At 37.3% G+C, this 20117-nt stretch overlaps 1 protein-coding gene and 1 pseudogene across 2 annotated transcripts; both read left to right on the top strand.

Moving 5' to 3' along the window:
• The first annotated feature begins 777 nt into the window (after positions 1-777).
• LOC103456664 (cell adhesion molecule 4-like) lies at positions 778-7768 on the top strand. Its single transcript, XM_008396398.3, has 5 exons — positions 778-1100; positions 4373-4648; positions 4811-5134; positions 5746-6000; positions 6173-7768. Exons 1-5 carry the CDS (start codon positions 1031-1033, stop codon positions 6343-6345), a joined length of 1098 nt encoding a protein of 365 aa, XP_008394620.2. The 5' UTR covers positions 778-1030; the 3' UTR covers positions 6346-7768.
• Positions 7769-13158: 5390 nt separating this feature from the next.
• Positions 13159-19615, top strand: LOC103462570 (hsp90 co-chaperone Cdc37-like; annotated as a pseudogene). The gene is made up of 5 exons (XR_014089703.1): positions 13159-13270; positions 17286-17357; positions 18019-18134; positions 18204-18328; positions 18422-19615. The product of XR_014089703.1 is annotated as a hsp90 co-chaperone Cdc37-like (transcript).
• The last annotated feature ends 502 nt before the right edge of the window (positions 19616-20117 follow it).

The raw sequence follows: 20117 nt of genomic DNA, 5'->3' as shown, positions 1-20117 counted from the left end.
TTAAATTTCTAATTTCGAAATTGGTACAAGTATACTTTTAGTATACTTCAGATATACTTATAGGTAGTACACTTAATACTTAGTATACTTAAAGTGTACTTTCACAAATTTAAGTATGTTTGAAATATACTAAAGTATACTTTTTTCACCTGGGTAACCACATCACTAGAATGTGTTTGATCTGATTTTTTTTATTCGGTTGCCAGCACTATTACATAAACAAATTATGTAGCTTGGTTTGAATTTGAACCCACACTGAAATGAGGCCCCAGTTCTCTAGAAACAGTGAAATGGCTTATCTTAGAAGCTGCTCAACTTCAGGGTCACCCTGCTGCTTTTACACACGGCCTTATCTTCTTACAATGCTAACAGAGTGGAGATGAGTTTTCTGCAAAGAAGCAAAAGTAAACTTGTTGGAGCGTGACTAATGTAATTTCTTTTTGGACCCACCAGGTAATGCTGATCTGGTCTGTCACCATAATCATTTCAAGCCACCACTGATGACCCTATTAGAAAAGTTCATCAATGTTTTACTTCCATTGTGTTAGTATGAGCCAGCATTCATCAGTGTCAGGATACTACTCAAATATTTCTTTCACATGACAAAAACGTTTTCCACAATCTGGAAAGATAGAAAATAAAAGGACTAACGTGATTTAATCTACTTTCTTTTCCATTCAGGATGACGGACAACTTGTTTTGATTGCATTAGTTGACCAATCAGGCAGAGATAAAGATAGACTCATGCATATTCCCCCCCCTCCGCTGACAGTACCGGGATTTCCCAAAATGCGTAATCGATGTGCCGGTGAAACACAACCTCCAATTCCACTTTCAATTTCAGCTTCTTAAAGCGAAACGCCACGGTGGGAAATTACAGAAGTTTCTTTCTTTGCGCCTCCTCCCTCCTGTATCTTGTGAGTCCGAAGCTTTTTAATTTCACTTCAACGCCGCAGTCGGGCATTTTACCACCTCGGGACGTTTTCTGCGACCAGAGAAGCTCGACTTCATTTGAAACGCAAGGGACAAAATGTTTTCCTGCCTCTTTCTGCTGATTTCTTTCCTGAATATTCTGCGGTGCTTCCATGTGTCCGCGTGCGGTGAGTTCCCCGTCCTCCGCCCCGGGATTTCATCTTCCGTCGGTGCAGAGTATAAAGGTTCAAGACAGCCATTTCTTCAGGCAGGCCAGGCAACTGACACGGTGTTTTCTCCTGTGGGATGATCGTTTTAAACTTCACATTTAGTTAATACCAGTCCGCAAGCAAGAGTTCGCAGATGTGATCATTTATCTAACTGGGTCAGGATCCCGTTATTCCTGCTGTTAGATTTTAGTGTCTTGCGTGTTTGTGGCATTATTATTATTGTTAGTGTGTTCCGGATGTGTTTGCTGAATAACTTTTATGTAGGTTTGAATTTAAAGTGCTATTTGTAAAATTGTATCGATAACCTAAGATAATATAACTGAATTTCGCTTTGTGTAAAATAACAACAACAACAACAACAACAACAAAGTCAAACTACTGAGAAAATGATTATTGGCAGCTTTAATACAATCTTAACCTCGGAGTACAATTTATATTATTCAAGTTTTAGATCACAGCTAGAATCAGAGTCAGATTCTCTGGCCAGGTTTGTGGGCCTAAATAAGGAATTTGACTTTGGTCACATGCTTACAGACATGTAATTAGATATTAAGCCTAAATGGTAGACTAATGGATACATTTATAAATGTATGTATGCATGTTCGAGTATGTATGTGTATATATGTCACATGATGTCACCTAACTTAAAAATAGTATTCTAAGTCTTTTTTTCTTTCTTTTTTTTTGTTGCCAAAAGTGATTTTGGAACAAAAATCTAAATAAAAATCACCCCTATTATCCAAAGATGATGAAGGCAGAAAAAAAAAAAATCAGTTTCGGCAAAAAAATACTTTTCCAAAAGTAATTTTTTAGTAAAGTGTGGATACACTAATATTTAGTTAGCATTAAGGCACACATTCACCATAGCATTGTTTTAATAAGCTTCTGTATTGTCTCAAGATTTGCATCCAGTGTTACATTAAGTTTTCACAAAGATCTTGTGCAGACGATAGAAAAAGTCTGACTACTACACAAAGCCTCCACCAGCAAATTCCAGATATTCTCAGTAGGGTGAAGGGCTTCCATCCAGACGTTTCAGTTGTGAAATTGATGTCTCTGGGAGCCACTCTTTAACAAATTGAACCTGATGAATCCTGGCATTGTCTTGTTATCTTGGAATGCCATGCCATCAGGGAAAACAAAATTTATTTTTGGAGTAACTTGGTCATCCAATATATCTAGGTAGTCACGTGACATTATTTGGGCTCATAATGTTGCTGAACCTGGACTTGATCAACTACAGCAACTCTAGATCATAGCACTAATCCCACATGCTTGTAGAGTAGGCACTAGGGAAGATGGGTACATCACTTTATCTGGCTCTCTTCTTACCCTGATGCGCCATAAGGCTGGAGAGTATGTAGTATTTCTTTGCTTATCTCAGCTCAAAGATTGCATCAGTCCATTCTTTTTACTTTTTAAAGGCTTTGTTGGCTCTAGTGGCCTGTATTTGAGAGTGGTCAGACAGGAAAGTGGGTAATCAGAGAAGAGGAAGATATGCGGCAAAGGTCATCAGACCAGGATCCGAACCTGCGACGGCCGTGTTGAGGACTAAGGCCTCATTATGCCGTGTTGAGGACTAAGGCCTCATTATGCTTAACCTCTGGGCCACACCAGCGCAAGAGTCCAATCTTTGTGCTCACTTGAAAATGCTATATTTTTTTATCCAGTTAGCCTCCCTGATTAGTGGTTTTCTTATGGCTGCGAAGCTGTTCTGTTGAAACGTTATGAGTTCCCTTCACATTGTGCTTGTGGAAATACTTTAACTTTTACTTTGAAACACAACCCTGTTGTTGTTTTCCTGTTGTTTTCCTTAGATTTGATTTCACCAAATGTTTAAAGAGTTTGTTGATCATCATTATTAAGTTTTTTTTTTTCCAGAGGTGACGGTTCTTCACTTTCCTTTCAGTTTTTAGTGAGGCGTTGGACTGTTGTTAACTCGGTTTTAATAGTTCTGTGTCTCCTTTAGACATTCTCTCTATTCAATGCTTGCCAATGATCTGATGACTCTCAAACTAACATATTTGTCATGATCAGCAGACACTTGTGAAACATGAACTCTGATAACAGACTATGTACTGGAGTTGCATAACCAGACATCCTTAGAGAAAACCAGAAATATTGAAATGTGTGTAACTTTTCATGTGTCAGATTAGAGGCAGAACTAAGGATTTTATTTGATCTAACATTCATGTTTTGTACTGTGGTAGGAGCTGTAGTATCCAACATGTGACTTGACGTTTCTAGGTACAAAACTGCCAATTTACAGAATTTTGAAATGAGGAAGGGGTGAAATGACCGACAACTGAATCTTAGTCATTTTACTTTACGTAATTATGTTTTTTCAAAAAAATATTGCACGTCCTTACTTTTTACAATATATTTAAATATATAGCATGAATTTGAGCTACAATGCTCAAAAACAGTAGTCCTTTTTCCACTAACAGAGCCACTTTATCTTTGATTTTGGTCTTTAGATACTAGATAATTGGGCTGCATGATGTCAGGATTGTGATATTATTGCTTCCAACACTCATGAGGAGCCTTTAGTAACTTGAAGACTGTCATCTTTGTCTGATATGATCATCTGTTGCAGTGAGATGCTATCTTCATGTCATTGATAAATAAGATTCAGTCTTTTTATTTTCTGAAGTGCAAAAATGATCTTGGGCTAGAGTAATAAATTGGTTCAGTTCACAGGTACCAAATAGAAGAGTAGCAACTGATGAAAAGGCAACTTGCTGCCATGAGCAACACCAGCATCAGACAACCTGAAAACATTAACAACCTGGAAGCAAAGCGTAGACTTCCTTTTAATCTGCTTAGAGATAAATTATGACAAAATAATTGGTGAACGAGAGCATATTTCACATTATCTTGTGTCAGCGAGGTAGATAACACAAAAATCTAAATGCTGTTAGGCAGAAGGAAGGAGCTTCTAGATAATATTTTTACATAGAAAAAAATGTCAGGCGAGACGTTTCATCCAGCATTTCCAAGACCGGATCGACAACACTGATTGTGTCTGGGTTGAATAAAGTTAAACATAAAAATAATATACCAGGTAGTAGCACTATCTGAACACTAAAATGGTGATTAAAAAATCTAATCTCTAAGTTCATAAGAACTTTATCCTATGTAAATTATATATTTACAAAGGCTAATGGTATTGTGTTTTGACTTCTGAGAAGACTCAAATGTAATAATTTTATTATCCATGTTTCTTACAGATTACAGCTGTCAAGATAAACCTGTGATAACTCCATCCAGACTGGTGGTGAAGTTCGGTGATCCAGCCTCTGCTACATGTGTAGCCTGTCAGCAGGCCTGTCTTCCCCTGGATGAAAGTGTTATTAGTATGGAAGCTTCTCTTGGAACTCCTGACAGAAATGGAACCAACGTGACCTGGACAGCGGACCGAATAACTGAGTGGGAATTAAAGCCAAAGTGCTACTATACTAACATAAATGATCAGTGTTGCGCTGATCTGACTGTTACTGTCTACAGTAAGTTAATTAATGTTGCTAAACATTTTAGAGAGATATTTTTATCCATTGTTGTTGCCATTGACATTTTTTTTTATGTCTAGTGTTTTCAACATAAATGTTGTTGCTTGATGTTATTAATTGTTACTATTATTTCTATTTTTATTCTCTTCTTCTCTCCAGAACCTCCAGAAAGTGTGTCCTTCAGCTTCACCTCTGAACCTCTGACTGAGGGTTCAAAGGTCACCCTGAAGTGTGATGTACTGAACGTCGCTCCTGTTGCAAACCTCAGTGTGACCTTTTACAGAGGTCAGACGCCTCTGGGTCAAGTGAAAAGCAACAATATCACAAAGCAACCAGTTAGTGAGACATTTTCTTTGAGCTACAACACCAGAAAAGAAGATGATGGAGATCAGTTCTGGTGTGAAGCGAAGCTGGAACTGGGAGCTGAAGGACCACAGCCCCCTCTAGTGGTGAAATCAGAGGAGGTCACTGCTACAGTTTATCGTAAGTTCAGAGAGACACACACATACTGTATAAATTAGATTACAGAAATGTCTACTGTTCTGGTCTCTGTCTGCTCTTAATCAACAACAGAGCAAATAAAAATGATTTGACTAAATTAGCCTCATAAATATGTACTTGGTATTTTCAATGGTAACTGATCAAAAATCAGACGTTGCTACCTGTGAAACAGGCAAAGACGACGACAGGAAGTAAAAGGAGGATTGTGTCTTTTAATGGCTTATTGTGCAAACTAACATTCCCAAGGGTTTTAATTGTGTTTCTTATTTAATTGAAACACCACAATTGCAAAATTGTGGGGTTTTTTTCAACATTAGTAAGATATCGTCAACATCTTGTGCACATTTGCAATGGAAACTCAGCTTACATGGTGTTCAAAAATACATTACAGCTACAGTGTATATGGAGCAAACATTCCATAAGTTTTTAAGTAAGATTTGATTAAAGATGTCCCTTGAAATGTGTAACATCAAATAGAAGCATTTGTCCAGCAGTAAATCTTGGTGTTTTTCCATGCGTTGCTGTTTTTTCTCTTGTGTTTTGTTGTGTTTGAATTATTCCATTTTGTTTCCCTCTTTGCTGTAAAAACACAGATGGACCTGAGCTGAAGGTTCCAGCTGATCCAGCTCCAATCAGCATCACTAGAGGAGAACCTCTCAGTTTGATCTGCTTGGCTGAAGGAAACCCCAAACCTCGGTACAACTGGACGCTGCCGTCCAACAAAGGCCACCGCAGTGGGACTGATCTGAAAATCGACTCAGTTGATTTTCAGGATGGAGGGCAATATGTCTGCACCGTCAGCAACGACGTGAACTCTGTCAATGTTACATTTAACGTAACAGTCCAAGGTGAGTTTCCTCAGGGTTAGTTTCTAAAGTTTTTAACATTTCAGAGAAATGAGCCGCAGTACTTCTTCCAGTATTATTATTTAGCTTTAACTCACATCACCCCAAGAAGGAAGTTTGACTGTTTGGGTATTTTCAATAATCTCTGTTCCCTTTTTTGTCTTCTTTTCTGCAGAAAACTTCATTCCATACATAATAGTTGGCGCAGTAATTGGTGTGGTTGTGTTATTGATCGTAGCAGGAGTCATCTACAGTTTTTATTACAAACAGAACAAGATGGGAAAGTACCAACTAAAAGACGTTTTCCGTTTGGGCGCAATGCATCCCACCACAGTTCCTCTTTGTTAGTAAAATCAAATCCCTGGAAGGACAATGACAGGTTGAAGATTTGCTGCAGTGCCTCCGATCTGAGTCAGGTTGGCGTTGCTGCAGATTCTCCCTTTTCCCATCACGGACATGAAATACATTCCACTTTTTGAATGGAAGTATTTGCTTCCTCCTAGATGGTTTCAGTGTTGTCAGAAAGTTCCAGGAACTCTTTGCATCTGGAATCTGAGGGTTACATGTTTTACACTCAGGCTGCCAGGATTACAGTTATTTCCTCTTGACTATTTGTATTTTGATGGATTCTTAATGATGAAGGAAAAGGGACACAGTCATTGCTCATAGGAAATGCTTTATACTTTGAAATAAGCTCTCATGCCTGATGTGAACTTGTTCCAATCAGTTGTTTTTTTTACAAATACATAGCTCATGATGTTATGCACCACTTCGCATATTTATTTAGTGTTTCATTGCCTACCATTTGCGAGCTGTCCTATTACATTTGTTTCTTTATGCTCTGCTAAAATGTACTTTAATACGATTGAACTCTTAAAAAGTTGTTCTCATTTGCATACTTTAATGAGTTAGTCATCAGAAAGCAACTTTTCTCATCAAGAATAAGTTTTTCTGTTGTTTTTTCTTTACTGTGACCACTATAATGCACTACAGGACTGTTGTTATACTTTGATTAAATCAGCTGGCAAAATGCCACAGACCAAGTCTGTGCATTTATTTATGGCCATATATAACTCTATAATGGTGCAAGAACAACGCTGGAAGTCACTAAATACATCCGGTGGGAATTTATCTCCCTGTCTCTGCTGAATTTACACATTCTCACTTCTTGTCTGTTTCTCATTCAGAGGTCCTCATATCTGGAACAGATATGAGGATGTTGCAATAAAAATGGTAACGATGACATGCTAAACTCACAACACCATATAGTGGCCTGGTGTGACAACTACAGCTGACTAGGTATCTCGGTGGCGTGGAACTTTTTCCCAATCAAGTTCCAAAGATACCGGAAGTATCCAGTCAGCGGTCTCGAGTAAATGTAGTCTATGTTTAGTTCAGATGGTTAGGATATGAGTCTCGGCTCAGTTTCTGTCATGTGACACAAAATTAATCAAATTCAGATTCCATCCTTCATAAACAGTTTTTTCTATGATTAGTGAAAATTTTGCTTCCTGCTGGGTATTTGGAACAATTTATGATGCTGATGCTTTTGTGAGCATTCTGATTACTGTTCTGTTAAAAAAAGTGTATTTAAATCTGAATTATTGTTATTTGACTTGTAAGTAATTTGAGAGGGAGTGTGAAAAGGAGAGGATTCATTTGATGAAGACCAACTTCTGTGTGTAAATCCTGATGGTGAACTTTAACCCTCTATTCACTTAAGTGATTTCTGGGTCTTTCAGAGGTTGCTGTGAATTGAAACATTTACATGGATTTTCTTTTGCTTTTCATGTGAGAATAATGAATGACAAAATAGTGTTGTATTGAGCGGTTATGGTAACGCAGGGTTTTAAGTTAAAGTGAAGAGAAACTTACTTCTGGAGCTTTTAACAGCTTCACACTGTTTCCTGGTGGATGTGTCTGTGCACGAATCTTTACAGCTTTATTTAGATGTGTGTAGTCAAAGTATTCTCTGAACGTCAGTACCACTTGTGAAATCACTGACTGCCTGTATTTATAACTGTTTGTGAAAATAATACATAGGTCATGCAAATGACTGAAAAACCTTTTGTGAAGGAAATGTAAGCTTTTCTATGACTTTTGAAACTGTAAATAAAATGCAATTTTCTTAAAAAAAAACATGCTTCCTTTTTTTTGGTTTTTCTTGGTATTTTGTTTAAAATGGTTTGGTTTAACAGGAAGTAAATGACTAATAGATGTGCTCATGCTTTACAATGAAAAGCATGAGATACTTACTGTATTAGCAGAAATTATTACCAAAGTTCCTACAAATACCAGCCAGACAACTTCAGAAATTTTGGGGGGGATTTAACTGAAAGCAGAAGGTGGAGTGAGGGGAATTCATTCCCAGAAACACTTTTCTCCTCCCCTTCCTGTATTTTTACATTCTGCTAAGAAAGAATGCCGTGCTGGAATTGGGGTGAATGGAATGTGTGTGTGTGTGTGTGTGTGGGTGTGTACGTGTGTGTGTGTGTGTGTGCGGGTGTGTACGTGTGGGCTGCTGTTCTGAATGACCATACTTCTTAAGCCCTCATCTTGTTAGCCACTGCTTAAATGAGGCTTGAACAGAAACTAATTCACAAATCGGGCTTTGAATCAACACATTATCTCAGGTCCCTTTAAATGAATCTATAATGCTTCTGTCCAAACACTGCTTTGTTGCTGCAGCACTCAATACTTGAGAATCAAAGTGGAGTTGAGTCCCATTTTGCTAAATGGTGTGTGTCGCTATCAGTGAACGATTGCCTCTCCTGTGGGTGGGTATCATGTTGGGGGGGCATTATCATTGACATCAGTCCTTGACTTCTTTGAAGTCAAGAAGATTTGGGACATGGTTTTATGCTCGTAACATTTGGTGTAAAAGTTAATTTAGGCAAACTTGGGTGTTCTCTTTCCATTATTTGTTTATTTTAAAGCTACACTTCCTGTTTGTGTCACTTGTAGCCAGAGTTGGGCAGTTACATTTACTCAGTTAAATTTACGTGAGTGATTTTTTTTGGAGAACATTTATTTTTAGGATTATTTTTACAGTGCTGCATTTTTTACGTTCACTTGAGTAACTTTATTATATCACTACTCTTACATGAGTACAATTTCTGGATCCTTTACCCACTTTGAGTAACTTCACTGAATGAAGAGCAATCTTGTTTTAACTGGAAAGTCACCAGACAGACACACACCTGCACTCTTTGTTAAAGTGTCATCAGTTTTATACTGTCAGCTTCCTTAACAAAAAAAAAAAAACAAATTCACTACCTCTATTCTTACAAGATGATTTGGGTAAAATAATTATATATATATAAATCACTTTTGCCAAAAAATGACTTAGGCCATTATTTTAGGAAGGTTGTGACATTGAAAGAAATTGATTTAGATTTTTTTTTCTTCTGCCTTATTTTGTAGTTATGTTATTTATATGCATCATTTTCATTTTGTTCTTTTAGGTACCAACATTTCCAAATAACTTTAAATTTTGGTTCGTCGGATGATGTCATTTCTACATTTTAAATGATTCATGTTTTGGTCAGTTACTCACTAGCTGTGTCGTCTTTTTACCAAATGCTTTTTACTCTTACTTGAGTAATTTCTTGAATGTCTACTTTCCACTCTTACTTCAGTAAAAATATGTTATAGTACTGTTGCTTTTACTTCAGTGAAACGTTTGGGTTATATACCCAGCGCTGCGTATAGCATTAATCCATTCAGTTCAAACATGTTTATTCCACAGTGAGAACATGTTTTATGCAAAAACTTGTAAACAAAACCTCAATGATTGATTAGTCTGATGATATAGCCAATTTCTGTCCCTATTCAGTAATTATTAACGTACAATCTGTTATCAATTAAGATTGTTTGGACAATGTTATAAACAATAGGTTTGTTGTACTTCCCGATTCTTGTGAGTGTGTAGTTAAGGCGGCCAGAGAATGATGCTTCCTGCCGCCATTGTTTTTCCAATCTGGATTAAATTTTGGCCAGCGCTGCCTCTCAGTGCATCTTCTGCGAAAAAAAAGAGCTTGCAAACCCGGTTCACCTCAGGAACGGAACCATAAAGAAGCAATTTATTTTTCTGACAACAATCAAGGTATGACTGAAATTATTCTTTAAATAAGGCCAACTTATGATTACATTTACAAGGGAAGTGGAAATTATTACACAGCGCTACTGGGAAGTCATATTCTCGATGGTTGCATCTGCTCTGTACCGCAAAATGTGACCACTCAGAAAATATGTGCAATGACTGTGTCCATCTAAACACACACAGCTTATCCCGTTCCTATCAGACTAACTAATGAAAAAAATAAGACTTGAGGAAACACATCGCCAGCATGTTTTTCTCCCACGGAAAGCATCGGACCCGACGGTCCAGGGCCCACTCCTCCAGAACTCAGTCCCTCTGACGTGGTGACCACACAGGCCACAAATTTCTGAATGGAGTCAAGCAAGAGACCACACTGCTGGGTTGGTGAGAAGCTTCAAACACCTCCCTACCTGTTACATATCAGATGTAGATGGACAAGTGGCTCGTCACACAAAACTATTTCCTCCCTGACCACATGCTGGAAGACTTTGTGAACCAAGTCAAGAAAAATATGAACAAAGCAGAGCAGAAGGATTTAAATGTTCATATGGAGTAGGTGAAAAATCTGAGGTCTCCATTACCACTGCACACAGATGAAGGGAACATCCAGTAACAGAGACAACTGAAAGAAACTCTCGCTATGACATTTTTCACTAATTTTTGAAGTGAAATTACACTTTTTTAAAAAAGAAAGTTGTGCCTGAATCTAGAAGTACTGAGTGCACACGATTTGTCACTACTGAAAATTTTGTAGCAACAGCGTGTCCAGTTCATGCTTCTTTTACGAGAGCACATCATGGCTAAGCACTCGATGCTGATTCAAAAAAATAATTTTAACAAAACGCACAGCCGTACACAGCCGAAGGTGTGTTTTAATGTAAACAGAAGCTTTGTTAAAACTGTATTTTTTTTGTGTTATTTTGAGGTCAGGAGAAGAAAAATTGAAGTACTTTACTCTCCCTACATATACTGATAAAACTTTGCCACATCCATCACATCTGTCTGTGCTGTTCACCAGTCAGCTGAGCATCACAATAAAGGAAATTGGAGCACAACCCAATAAAGGTGTTGGTGATGATTAAAAGATTTAAGGACTGCAGTCTGTGACTCTACTTCGACAAACGTAGCACAACGCTAAATGAAATGTTTAAGTCTTTTAATTTATGTTTTTGTCCTCTCTGTCATGTTATGATGATGGTTTATGTTGGACCCAAATGCAGCGAGACAGAGGCACAAACTAAATTTCAATGCTTAATGAAAAATTATGAAAAAAACCAAAACAAAACAAAAAAACTTACAACAATTACAGGGAACCAGGGCAGAAAACAAACCATAACGCTAAGGAAAGTACCAGCAGGAAAAATGGAGAAATCCCATGGACTGGTGAAAGAACTTTGGACAAAGACTAAGGCGGGTAGACACAGCTGCCCTGTGAATGGACCAGAGTGGGAAAATAATATAGATAATGAGAGTGACAGAAACAAAGAGACATTGTGTAGTGAAAGGATGAGTCCAAAAAGAGGAACTTCTTCGACAACGGCAGGTGTAAGAAAGAGGGGAAAGGTGGCGACAAACTGGGATGACATTTCTTGAAGAAGAAATGAAGGGAGAGAGAAAGGAGTTCAAAGTAATTTTGAGAGGGACTACAAACAATCAATCCAGTTAAAACTGTCCATAAGTTTGAAGAATCAAGTTGGAGACATTACTGATGCAAAAGTTCTAAGAGATGGAAACTTAATGATTAATTGCAATACAGGAGAACTAAAAGACAGAGCAAGTAGGATGAAAGAGGTAGGAAAGTATAAGGTGACAAGCGTGAGTCTTGTTCAAGAAGGGAGTAAATGGAAGAAGGAAGTGATTTGGGGGATCCCGCTTGAGCTTTCAATTTAGGAAATAAAATCAAATCTCAGAGGAGGAAGAGTTAAAGATGTAAGAAGGCTTCAGACCTTGAAAAGTTGAGAGAAAATGAACAGCGGAAGAGTTTTGATAGGCTTTGATGAGGAAAGACTTCTAGAGATAGTCTATTTAGGATATTTGACCTATAATGTAAGAGAAAATGTCCAAGAAAATTAGATGCTTTGAATGTCAAGGATTTGGCCATACAGCGCAGACGTAAAGGAAAGAGAAGATGTGCACGATGTGGAGAGGATCATGATTATGAACAATGCAACAAGAGCAGGCAGCAACAGTGTTGTAATAGTGGCAGTAGCCACAATGTGGCGTAAGGAGGCTACGGAGTGGAGTTAGGCACAATTGTACAGGCAGAACAACTCGTATGGCGAATTTTTGGGGAATGATTAAGAAAATGAGGGGAAATAGACATGAGAGAACATGTCCAATTCTAAAACATGAAAAAGTAACAGCGGTAACAAATGGAGAAAGTAACAAATGGAGAAAGTAGAAGTAATGGCAAAGATCCAAAGATCCATAGTTCAGATAATTTATCAGTGCAGGGGAAATTTAGGAGACGAAGTGAAAGCTCACATTTAGTCATCAGAACAAACGTTCTGTCCTTGATAGAAAATAACACTATCTGCAACACTAATATGACTCGGAGTCCTATCTTTTATGAATGTATTACATAAAGGAGCAGGAAGGAATCAGGATCCACCTCAGTGATTCGAAATAATTTAAAACAGAGAATTATATTTATTTAAAAATATATTATTGATGGTTCTGAATCTTAAGTTGGAACATAACTGCTATATTGGATTTATTTTATTTAATTTACATCCAAGTGGATAAGGATTAGATTTCGCCATACATCTAACCTAGGTGGCGTTATGCACCTTGTACAGAAGAAGAAGAAGAAGAAGAAGAAGAAGAAGAAGAAGAAGAAGAAGAAGAAGAAGAACCTCGCGGTCGTTACTTTAAATGCGATTCCGTTGAACTGCTTTGATGTGTTCGCCCGATTTAACCGACTCTGTGCGCGCGCGTATAAGCGGATTAAGCTATCTGTTTCTGCTCTATCCGTTCAGACGAACGTGCCTATTTTACTTCGGTAGTGGCTTTGTGTTTCCGTCCCCCAGAGTTTATAGTCTGAAGCAAAAAGGTGGAAGATGAAGATGAGCATCGACTACGGCGTGTGGGACCACATCTACGTCTCCGACGACGTCACCAGTCCGTTCGTGGACACGCCGAGCTTGTTCGGAATGAGACACCGGGTCTATGGCAAGCCGTTTTAGCATAAATTCTGTTTCGTCTGACTTACATTCCAGATATCTAAAAATGCATTTTTACTAGGCAAAACTACATTTTGACTATCCGGAATAGTAATTTAAGATATCTGTATTTACATTCTGACTAGTAAGAATAATAATTCAAGATATCTTCAATTACATTTTGACAGTCAAAATTCCTTTCAAGATATCTCAAATGACGTCACTGGATCTGTCATTTTGACGGGACACATATCCGTAATTACGATTTAAGATATATTCAACACAATTATGACTAGTCAAAATTACAATTTTAGATATGTGAATTAAGAATGACGTGGAAGCCCCTTTGAGGTGTCCAAACAGTTGCCTCCAGAATTTTATGTTTCTTGCACACAATTGTCAGTAAATGCCACAAATTAGAAAGAGCTCGACAATGTTTGAAATGCGGAGACAGCAAAACGTCATAAACTATAAACTTTGCTTCTGACATCTGCAAATAATTTCCTGTTTATTCATTTCCGACGAACCGAATGCACTTAAAAACAGCTTTAAAAAGCTAAAATTCCTATTATCAAACCATTTTCAACATGAAAGTAGGACATCTTCAAATATCTTTTTTCGTTTTCTCTATTTTTCATTGTTTTATTAAACTTTTAAATTTAATAAAACGTCCCGTAAGTCTGGGACGTTTTGACTAGACAGAATACTAATTCAAGATATCAGTAATGTCATTCTAACTAGTCAGAATGTCAATTTAAAATATCTTAAAATAGAAAAGCTGTGTAATTCGATATCTCCAGTTCAGTTAGATGTCTTAATCGGAATTTTGACTAGTCAAAATTACAATTCAAGATATCTTTAATTTAGTTTTGTCTAGTCGTTATTTGCTTTTAAGATATCTATAATTCAGTTTTCACTAGTCAAAACTACATTTCTCCTATCCAAGATCATTAGAGATATCTTTAATTAGAATTATGACTAGTCAAAAACAAAATCGAGATATCTTGAATTTACTTTATGACTAGTCATAATTGTAGATATCTGAAATATGTATTTCAGATAGTCAGTAATTCATTTTAGATATCTTGAATTGAAGTCTCCATACAAGTCAATGGTAAATCTGACGTCATTTCGACTAGTCAGAATGTAATTAGAGATATCTCAAATAGTTATTTTGTCTAGTCGAAATATAATTAGAGATATCTTAAATCGCTAAAACGTCTAGTCACAAAACTATTTGAGATATCTGGAATGTAAGTGCGGTAAAACCTAATTTATGTTAAAACGGCTTGCCATACAGGGTCAGCAGAGACATTTGTTCTAGCTGTGAAGTTTTGAGTCCCAGTACTGGTTAGTTTCTATATGCAGCAAAGGAAGAGTGCTCGTGTTTGGTGAACGGGTGTTGTGCAGAGATCTGTAAGCCGTTTAGATGAGGCTAAATACTTTTCGTCAGGACCACTGCTTAATATCATGTAAAAGGGTTTAAATGTTGGGGGTGGGGAGAAAGAAAACAATAAAAACAACTGAAAAAAACAGCTATCAATGTCTTGTATATATTTTTTATAATGCTATGTACATTTTAATACATTAAACTAGTGTTTAAACAAAATATAGATACTTTGAAATAGAGCTTTTCCAGCATAATCCCCCACAAAATGATAGAAATCGATCCAACTATTAGTTAATCAAATATGTCTTCAAATTTGAATTATTCTCAGGCAAACAGAGCTGAACCAGGCTTGAAATGTTATGTTTTTAGTGGCCATAGCTTTCTCTTTTTCTTATTTTTTAACATGCTCTTTTAAGTGTTCTCCATTTATGATTTTGTTTGCTGTACTTAGTGTTCTGTTTGTAACTTTACTTACTAGTAGTAAAGCACTGTATAAATAAAATATATTATTTCCATGAGTGCTTTCTTAGCAAACAACTTACCAGAAGATGCAATTTAAAAAAGGTGTATTCGAGATAATGCATAAAGCTTAACGTTTGAGCCCAAGAATAACACCAAATTGTATCAATTACTAAACCTTTTTGGTGGAACTCTGCTAAATTCATCTCTTTGGCATGGTCAGAAGTTTAGCTTAGCCTTGCATTTCAATCCCATATTAGAATAATTAAGCAAATAATGTTCCAGCACGATGTAAAATCTGTATGGCAAATGGATTGATTTTTCTTTCTTTCTTTGTGTTTAATATACTTATTAGCATTTTCACTTTAATTTACAAAGTTCTTCCAAGGAATAGGAAAGACAAAATATACAAACAAACAATAATAAAAACCACAAACACATCCCACCCAATAAACAGCCAGCATTCCCCTAAATACTGTCACCTACAAAGTGTGCAGCAAAAAGAAAAACTAAAAAGTTAAGACCATACAAAAATTTGTGTCAAGATTTATTGAAGCACTGCTCAGCCAAAATTTCCAGGGTCTGCTATTCCAGAACCTCTGTTGGTTTATTGAAAAAAGTCATAAACGATTTCCAAGTTTTATGACATTTATTCTCAGAACCTCTCATCACATACCTGATTTTCTCTAGTTTTATGTTAAGTAGAACGTCTTTTATCCAGTTTGACACTGTGGGCGGAGCAGCATCTAAGGAGAATTAGGCGGCGTGCTAGCAAAGTTGAGAAAGCAATTACCTTCCTGCCTCCTGTAGGTAAACCTAGACCCTCAGGAGTAACCCCAAAGAGCAGCATGAGTGGGTTTGGAGTCATTTTAACCCCCAAAACAGCTGGCAGTGCTTCACAAATACCAGCCTAGTATATCTGTATCCTTGGGCAGTTCCAAAACATGTGTAATAGTGTGGCTTCCTCTAATTTGCATCTGTCACTTATCCTCCTGACTACCAGGAAAAAAAAATGGTCCAATCACCATTTTTTTTATCCCACAGTCTTTATAAGGTAATAAAAGGTTTTATGCACTTACTTTGTCTCTTCCCATAAAATGTGTTATTACTGATAAATGCCATTTTGATGATTGAATTGATGATGAGTGAATTGATGATGAGTGGATTTTTCCCAAAATATCAGCCCAAACTGCCTCACTAATTGTAATTTGAAGATCCTGCTCCCAGGGCTGTTTAATTATGGCAAAGGATCGGGAATCAAAATGGGAGATCAGTTTTATCCAGGAAGTGATCGCTTTGCGTCTTGTTGGGTCGAAAGACATCAACTCATCGATTACATTATCGGGAGGCTTATCAGGAAATATTGACATAGATGAGGTAATAAAATGCCTAACCAGTAAATATCTAAAAAAGTGTGAGGCTGGTAAATCAAATTTGTTAGACAATTGCTCAAAAGAAGCAAATTTGTTTTCAATATAGAGGTCCTTAAAATATTTTAAGCCTTTACTCTGCCACACACCCAAAGTAGCATCCTGCAGCAAAGGAGGAAAAAGTTTATTAAATGCAATTGGGCTGGAAAGACTGATCTACGAAGGCCAAAGTGTTTCCTAAACTGAGAGTAGATTGCCAGGGAGTTATAGATTATGCGGTTAGAGGAAGTACGTTTAAGAGGTAAAGGTAAGGGTGCCCCGATCAAAGCTGGCATTGATAAAGGGACACATGAGAATTTTTCCATCTTCACCTAAATGGGACCACCATCATTGGAGCTGTAGTGTATCCAAAAAGACAAACAGTACAAGTTACATACCCAATAATAGTGTCGGATATTGGGAAGGACTAGACCCCCATCTTGCTTTGATTTTCGCAGATGATCCTTCTTAAGACAAGGGTTTTTGCCATTCCAAATGTACCGTATTTTCTATTTAAATTTTCTATTAAATGCATTTAATTTACATTTTTTTCCCTGGATAGACAGTCACGTCCTTAATGCAATTTTTATTCCAGTTGACTGAGCATTTTGATGTTTTCCAAAAATGATTGGATGAATTTGATAGTTTCTTGTTGTGAATATGGTGGCTGTTGATTTGTCAGATTCCTCTCTTGACTTGATCTTGTTTTTTTTCCTCTTTTTTTTGTTTGTGGAGTGTTTTCAACATTTAACCTGAAATTTAAAAAGAAACACAACAGGAAAAGGTAGAGAAGCACAAGACCTTTGTGGAGAAGCATGCCAAGGAAATGAAACACTTTGGTAAGATTGATTTGTATTTTGAAGATTTCTCTGTAGTTTGTCGCTTCCACTCTCTTCCTGTTCAAGTCTTTGTGTGTGAACCATTTTATTTTTCTTGTCAATGAAAATGTCAAAAAACAGTTTTTTAAAATGTTTTCTTCTTTCATTTTCTGTTTCATGCCATTATTGATATCTCATGTCAACGCCTATATTTTGGATTCATCCTGATTGTTCCATTACTGAAATAATCTTCAACTACTTCAGTGATCGATTAATCTGAACCATCCTGATTCATTGATTTCTGAAATGCTCACTGGCCTCCTATATTTTGTTTACCTCTCTTCCATTAAGAACATTTCAGATAGTAACAGTGGATAATCCGTTCTGCTTTGGAAGAAAGTTCTAACACTAAGATTGCAAAAGAGTCTGGACTAATGCTTTCAGCAGGAAATTGACCGTAAACCTACAGCCAGAGCTACAATGGAAAGGTTAGAGCAAAGTACATTGATCTGTTAGAACGGCCCAATAAAAGTCCGGACCTAAATCCAGCAAAGAATCAATGGCATGACTTGAAAACTGATATTGACGGATGTTCTTCCCTCCATACGGCTGAGCTTGAGTTGTTTTGCAAAAGGGACGCTGAACTTGCTATGTTGATGGTCGGTTTATGCGGTTGTACCAGGTATGCTGCGGCGTTGGGACGACAGCCAGAAGTATCTGTCAGACAACCCACATCTGGTGTGTGAAGAGAGTGCTAATTACCTCGTCATTCTCTGTATCGACTTTGAGATAGTTGAGGTGAGTGCCATTGAAAGAGTTCAATAAATATCACAGTCGAGCCTCGCTGAGTGATGCACGTCCTTGTAGAAACATGCCCTCATGGAGCAGGTTGCACACACCAAGCCATCGTCATGCAGTTCATCTTGGATTTGGCTCGGACTCTGAACGTCGACCCCAGAGGCTGCTTCAGACAGTTCTTCTCAAACATCAGGGTTCGTCTTTGCCGTGCAAGACGTAGTTAAAGGAAAAAGTTTAAGGATTGTTTGGGTGGGTTTCTTTATCCCGTTGTTGTATGTTCTCGTCAGACTGAAAACGAACAGTACCAGAATGCTTTTGATCGAGAGCTGGACCTGCTGAAGGAGCGGGTTCGCAGGTCTGCACAGGCTCAGATGGAGGGCACGATGAAGGAGCTGGAGGAGGAGGAGAGGCAGAAGAGACTGGGTCCTGGAGGGTTAGACCTGGTAGAGGTCTATGAGGGACTGCCTAAGGAAAATCGTATAGAGGCATGCAGACTTCACAGTGATAACGCAAGGAGATTTTGTCAATACTTAATGAATTTCAGTTACTGACTAAACGATTAATCAGATTCATCCTGATTAATAAACTAATTTAATGATTGATTACTCGGATACATCCTAACTAATCACTTACTGAAATAATTGTCAACTATTTCAGTGATTGATTAATCATTAACTGGAGTGTAGAGACTCAAAAAGGCCATTTCATGAAAGAACATAATCAGAGGCATAAGATAAAACTGTACAAAAAATACATGCACTTTGCATTTAAGATAAAATAACCCCCAAACATGTCTAGAATTATGTCCTACAGGAAACGTATCAAGTAGTATGGGTTTAGCTTCACCTGGTTTAATATCTTTACGAAAATAATAATAATAAAATCCTTCAAGGCACTTTTTGCTATCCAGTTATTAATTGGTTAATCAAAAACATAATCAGCTCTACACTGTATCAATGATAAGTCAAGCAGAGAGGCTGAGCTTTTCTCATGTTGATGTTGGAAGGATTTTAAGTAAAGAAGAATCCTTTGCTGCAAATGATCAGGCGTTCACTTAATTTAAAAAAATTGAATTGCGTTTATTTGCACCTTTAGTGCATTTCCAATATGACATAAAATATGCCTAATTGATTAAATTAAAAATCAGCAGAAGATTTATATATATTTTTAAAACTGATTAAGCATCAGAATAATCAATTATTAAAATAATCGTTAGTCATTATTTGTAATGATTTCCAGGTCCTGAATGATGCTTTTCCGGAGAACAGTCAGTTTATACGTCACGCTCTTGCGCGCCGAAGTGCGGCCTCCTCCAAAACAAAGAAAACTGAAGAGCTTATTTATCTGATCACATTCTGAGATTTTAAACGTAGCATTGTAAGAATCTCAGCGGTAGACCGCTGTTCGGTCAGTATACATGGATAAAGTTTTCTCGCCGTGTGAGGCCTCTTGCTTCCTGTCAGCACTTTGGCGCCTCATGTCTTGCAGGAAATGCAGAGGAGTTTTGATGAGAAAAGCTCCGAGATGCTGCAGGACGTGATGAACAAGCTGAACCCCGAGGTGAGCTGGCATGTCTTTAACAAATAATCATTTTTAGTAACTAAACGGTTTCCCTCTGTAATTGTTGACCTTGTTTAACAGGAGGGAAGATGCCACCTGCAGAGATGCATTGACTCAGGCTTGTGGGTGCCTGACTTACAGGAGGAAGATTAGAAAACGAAAACCAAACTCGGTCATCGTTAAGTAGCTGTCTGTGTTTTTAGTGTGTCTAAAAGATGATGTTGTATAGACACTATACAACAAAACTGTAACTTTGATTAATGTGTTATATCTTAATATTTTTATCAAAAATCTAATTTAAAACAAACCTGCTTGTAAGAACTTAACAGTTTCATGTCGTATTCACAGCATATAAAATTATTTGCAAAGTATTCTGGTTTTTGTTCACATTTCATTTATTCTGTACTGTCGTGAAGGCGTGTG

This window comes from Poecilia reticulata, chromosome 1 (genome assembly GCF_904066995.2).
Source record: "Poecilia reticulata chromosome 1, P_reticulata-male-v2, whole genome shotgun sequence".
NCBI lineage: Eukaryota > Metazoa > Chordata > Actinopteri > Cyprinodontiformes > Poeciliidae > Poecilia > Poecilia reticulata.
The sequence above is the reverse complement of the archived record's forward strand: the minus strand, read 5'-3'. Positions and strand labels throughout refer to the sequence as shown.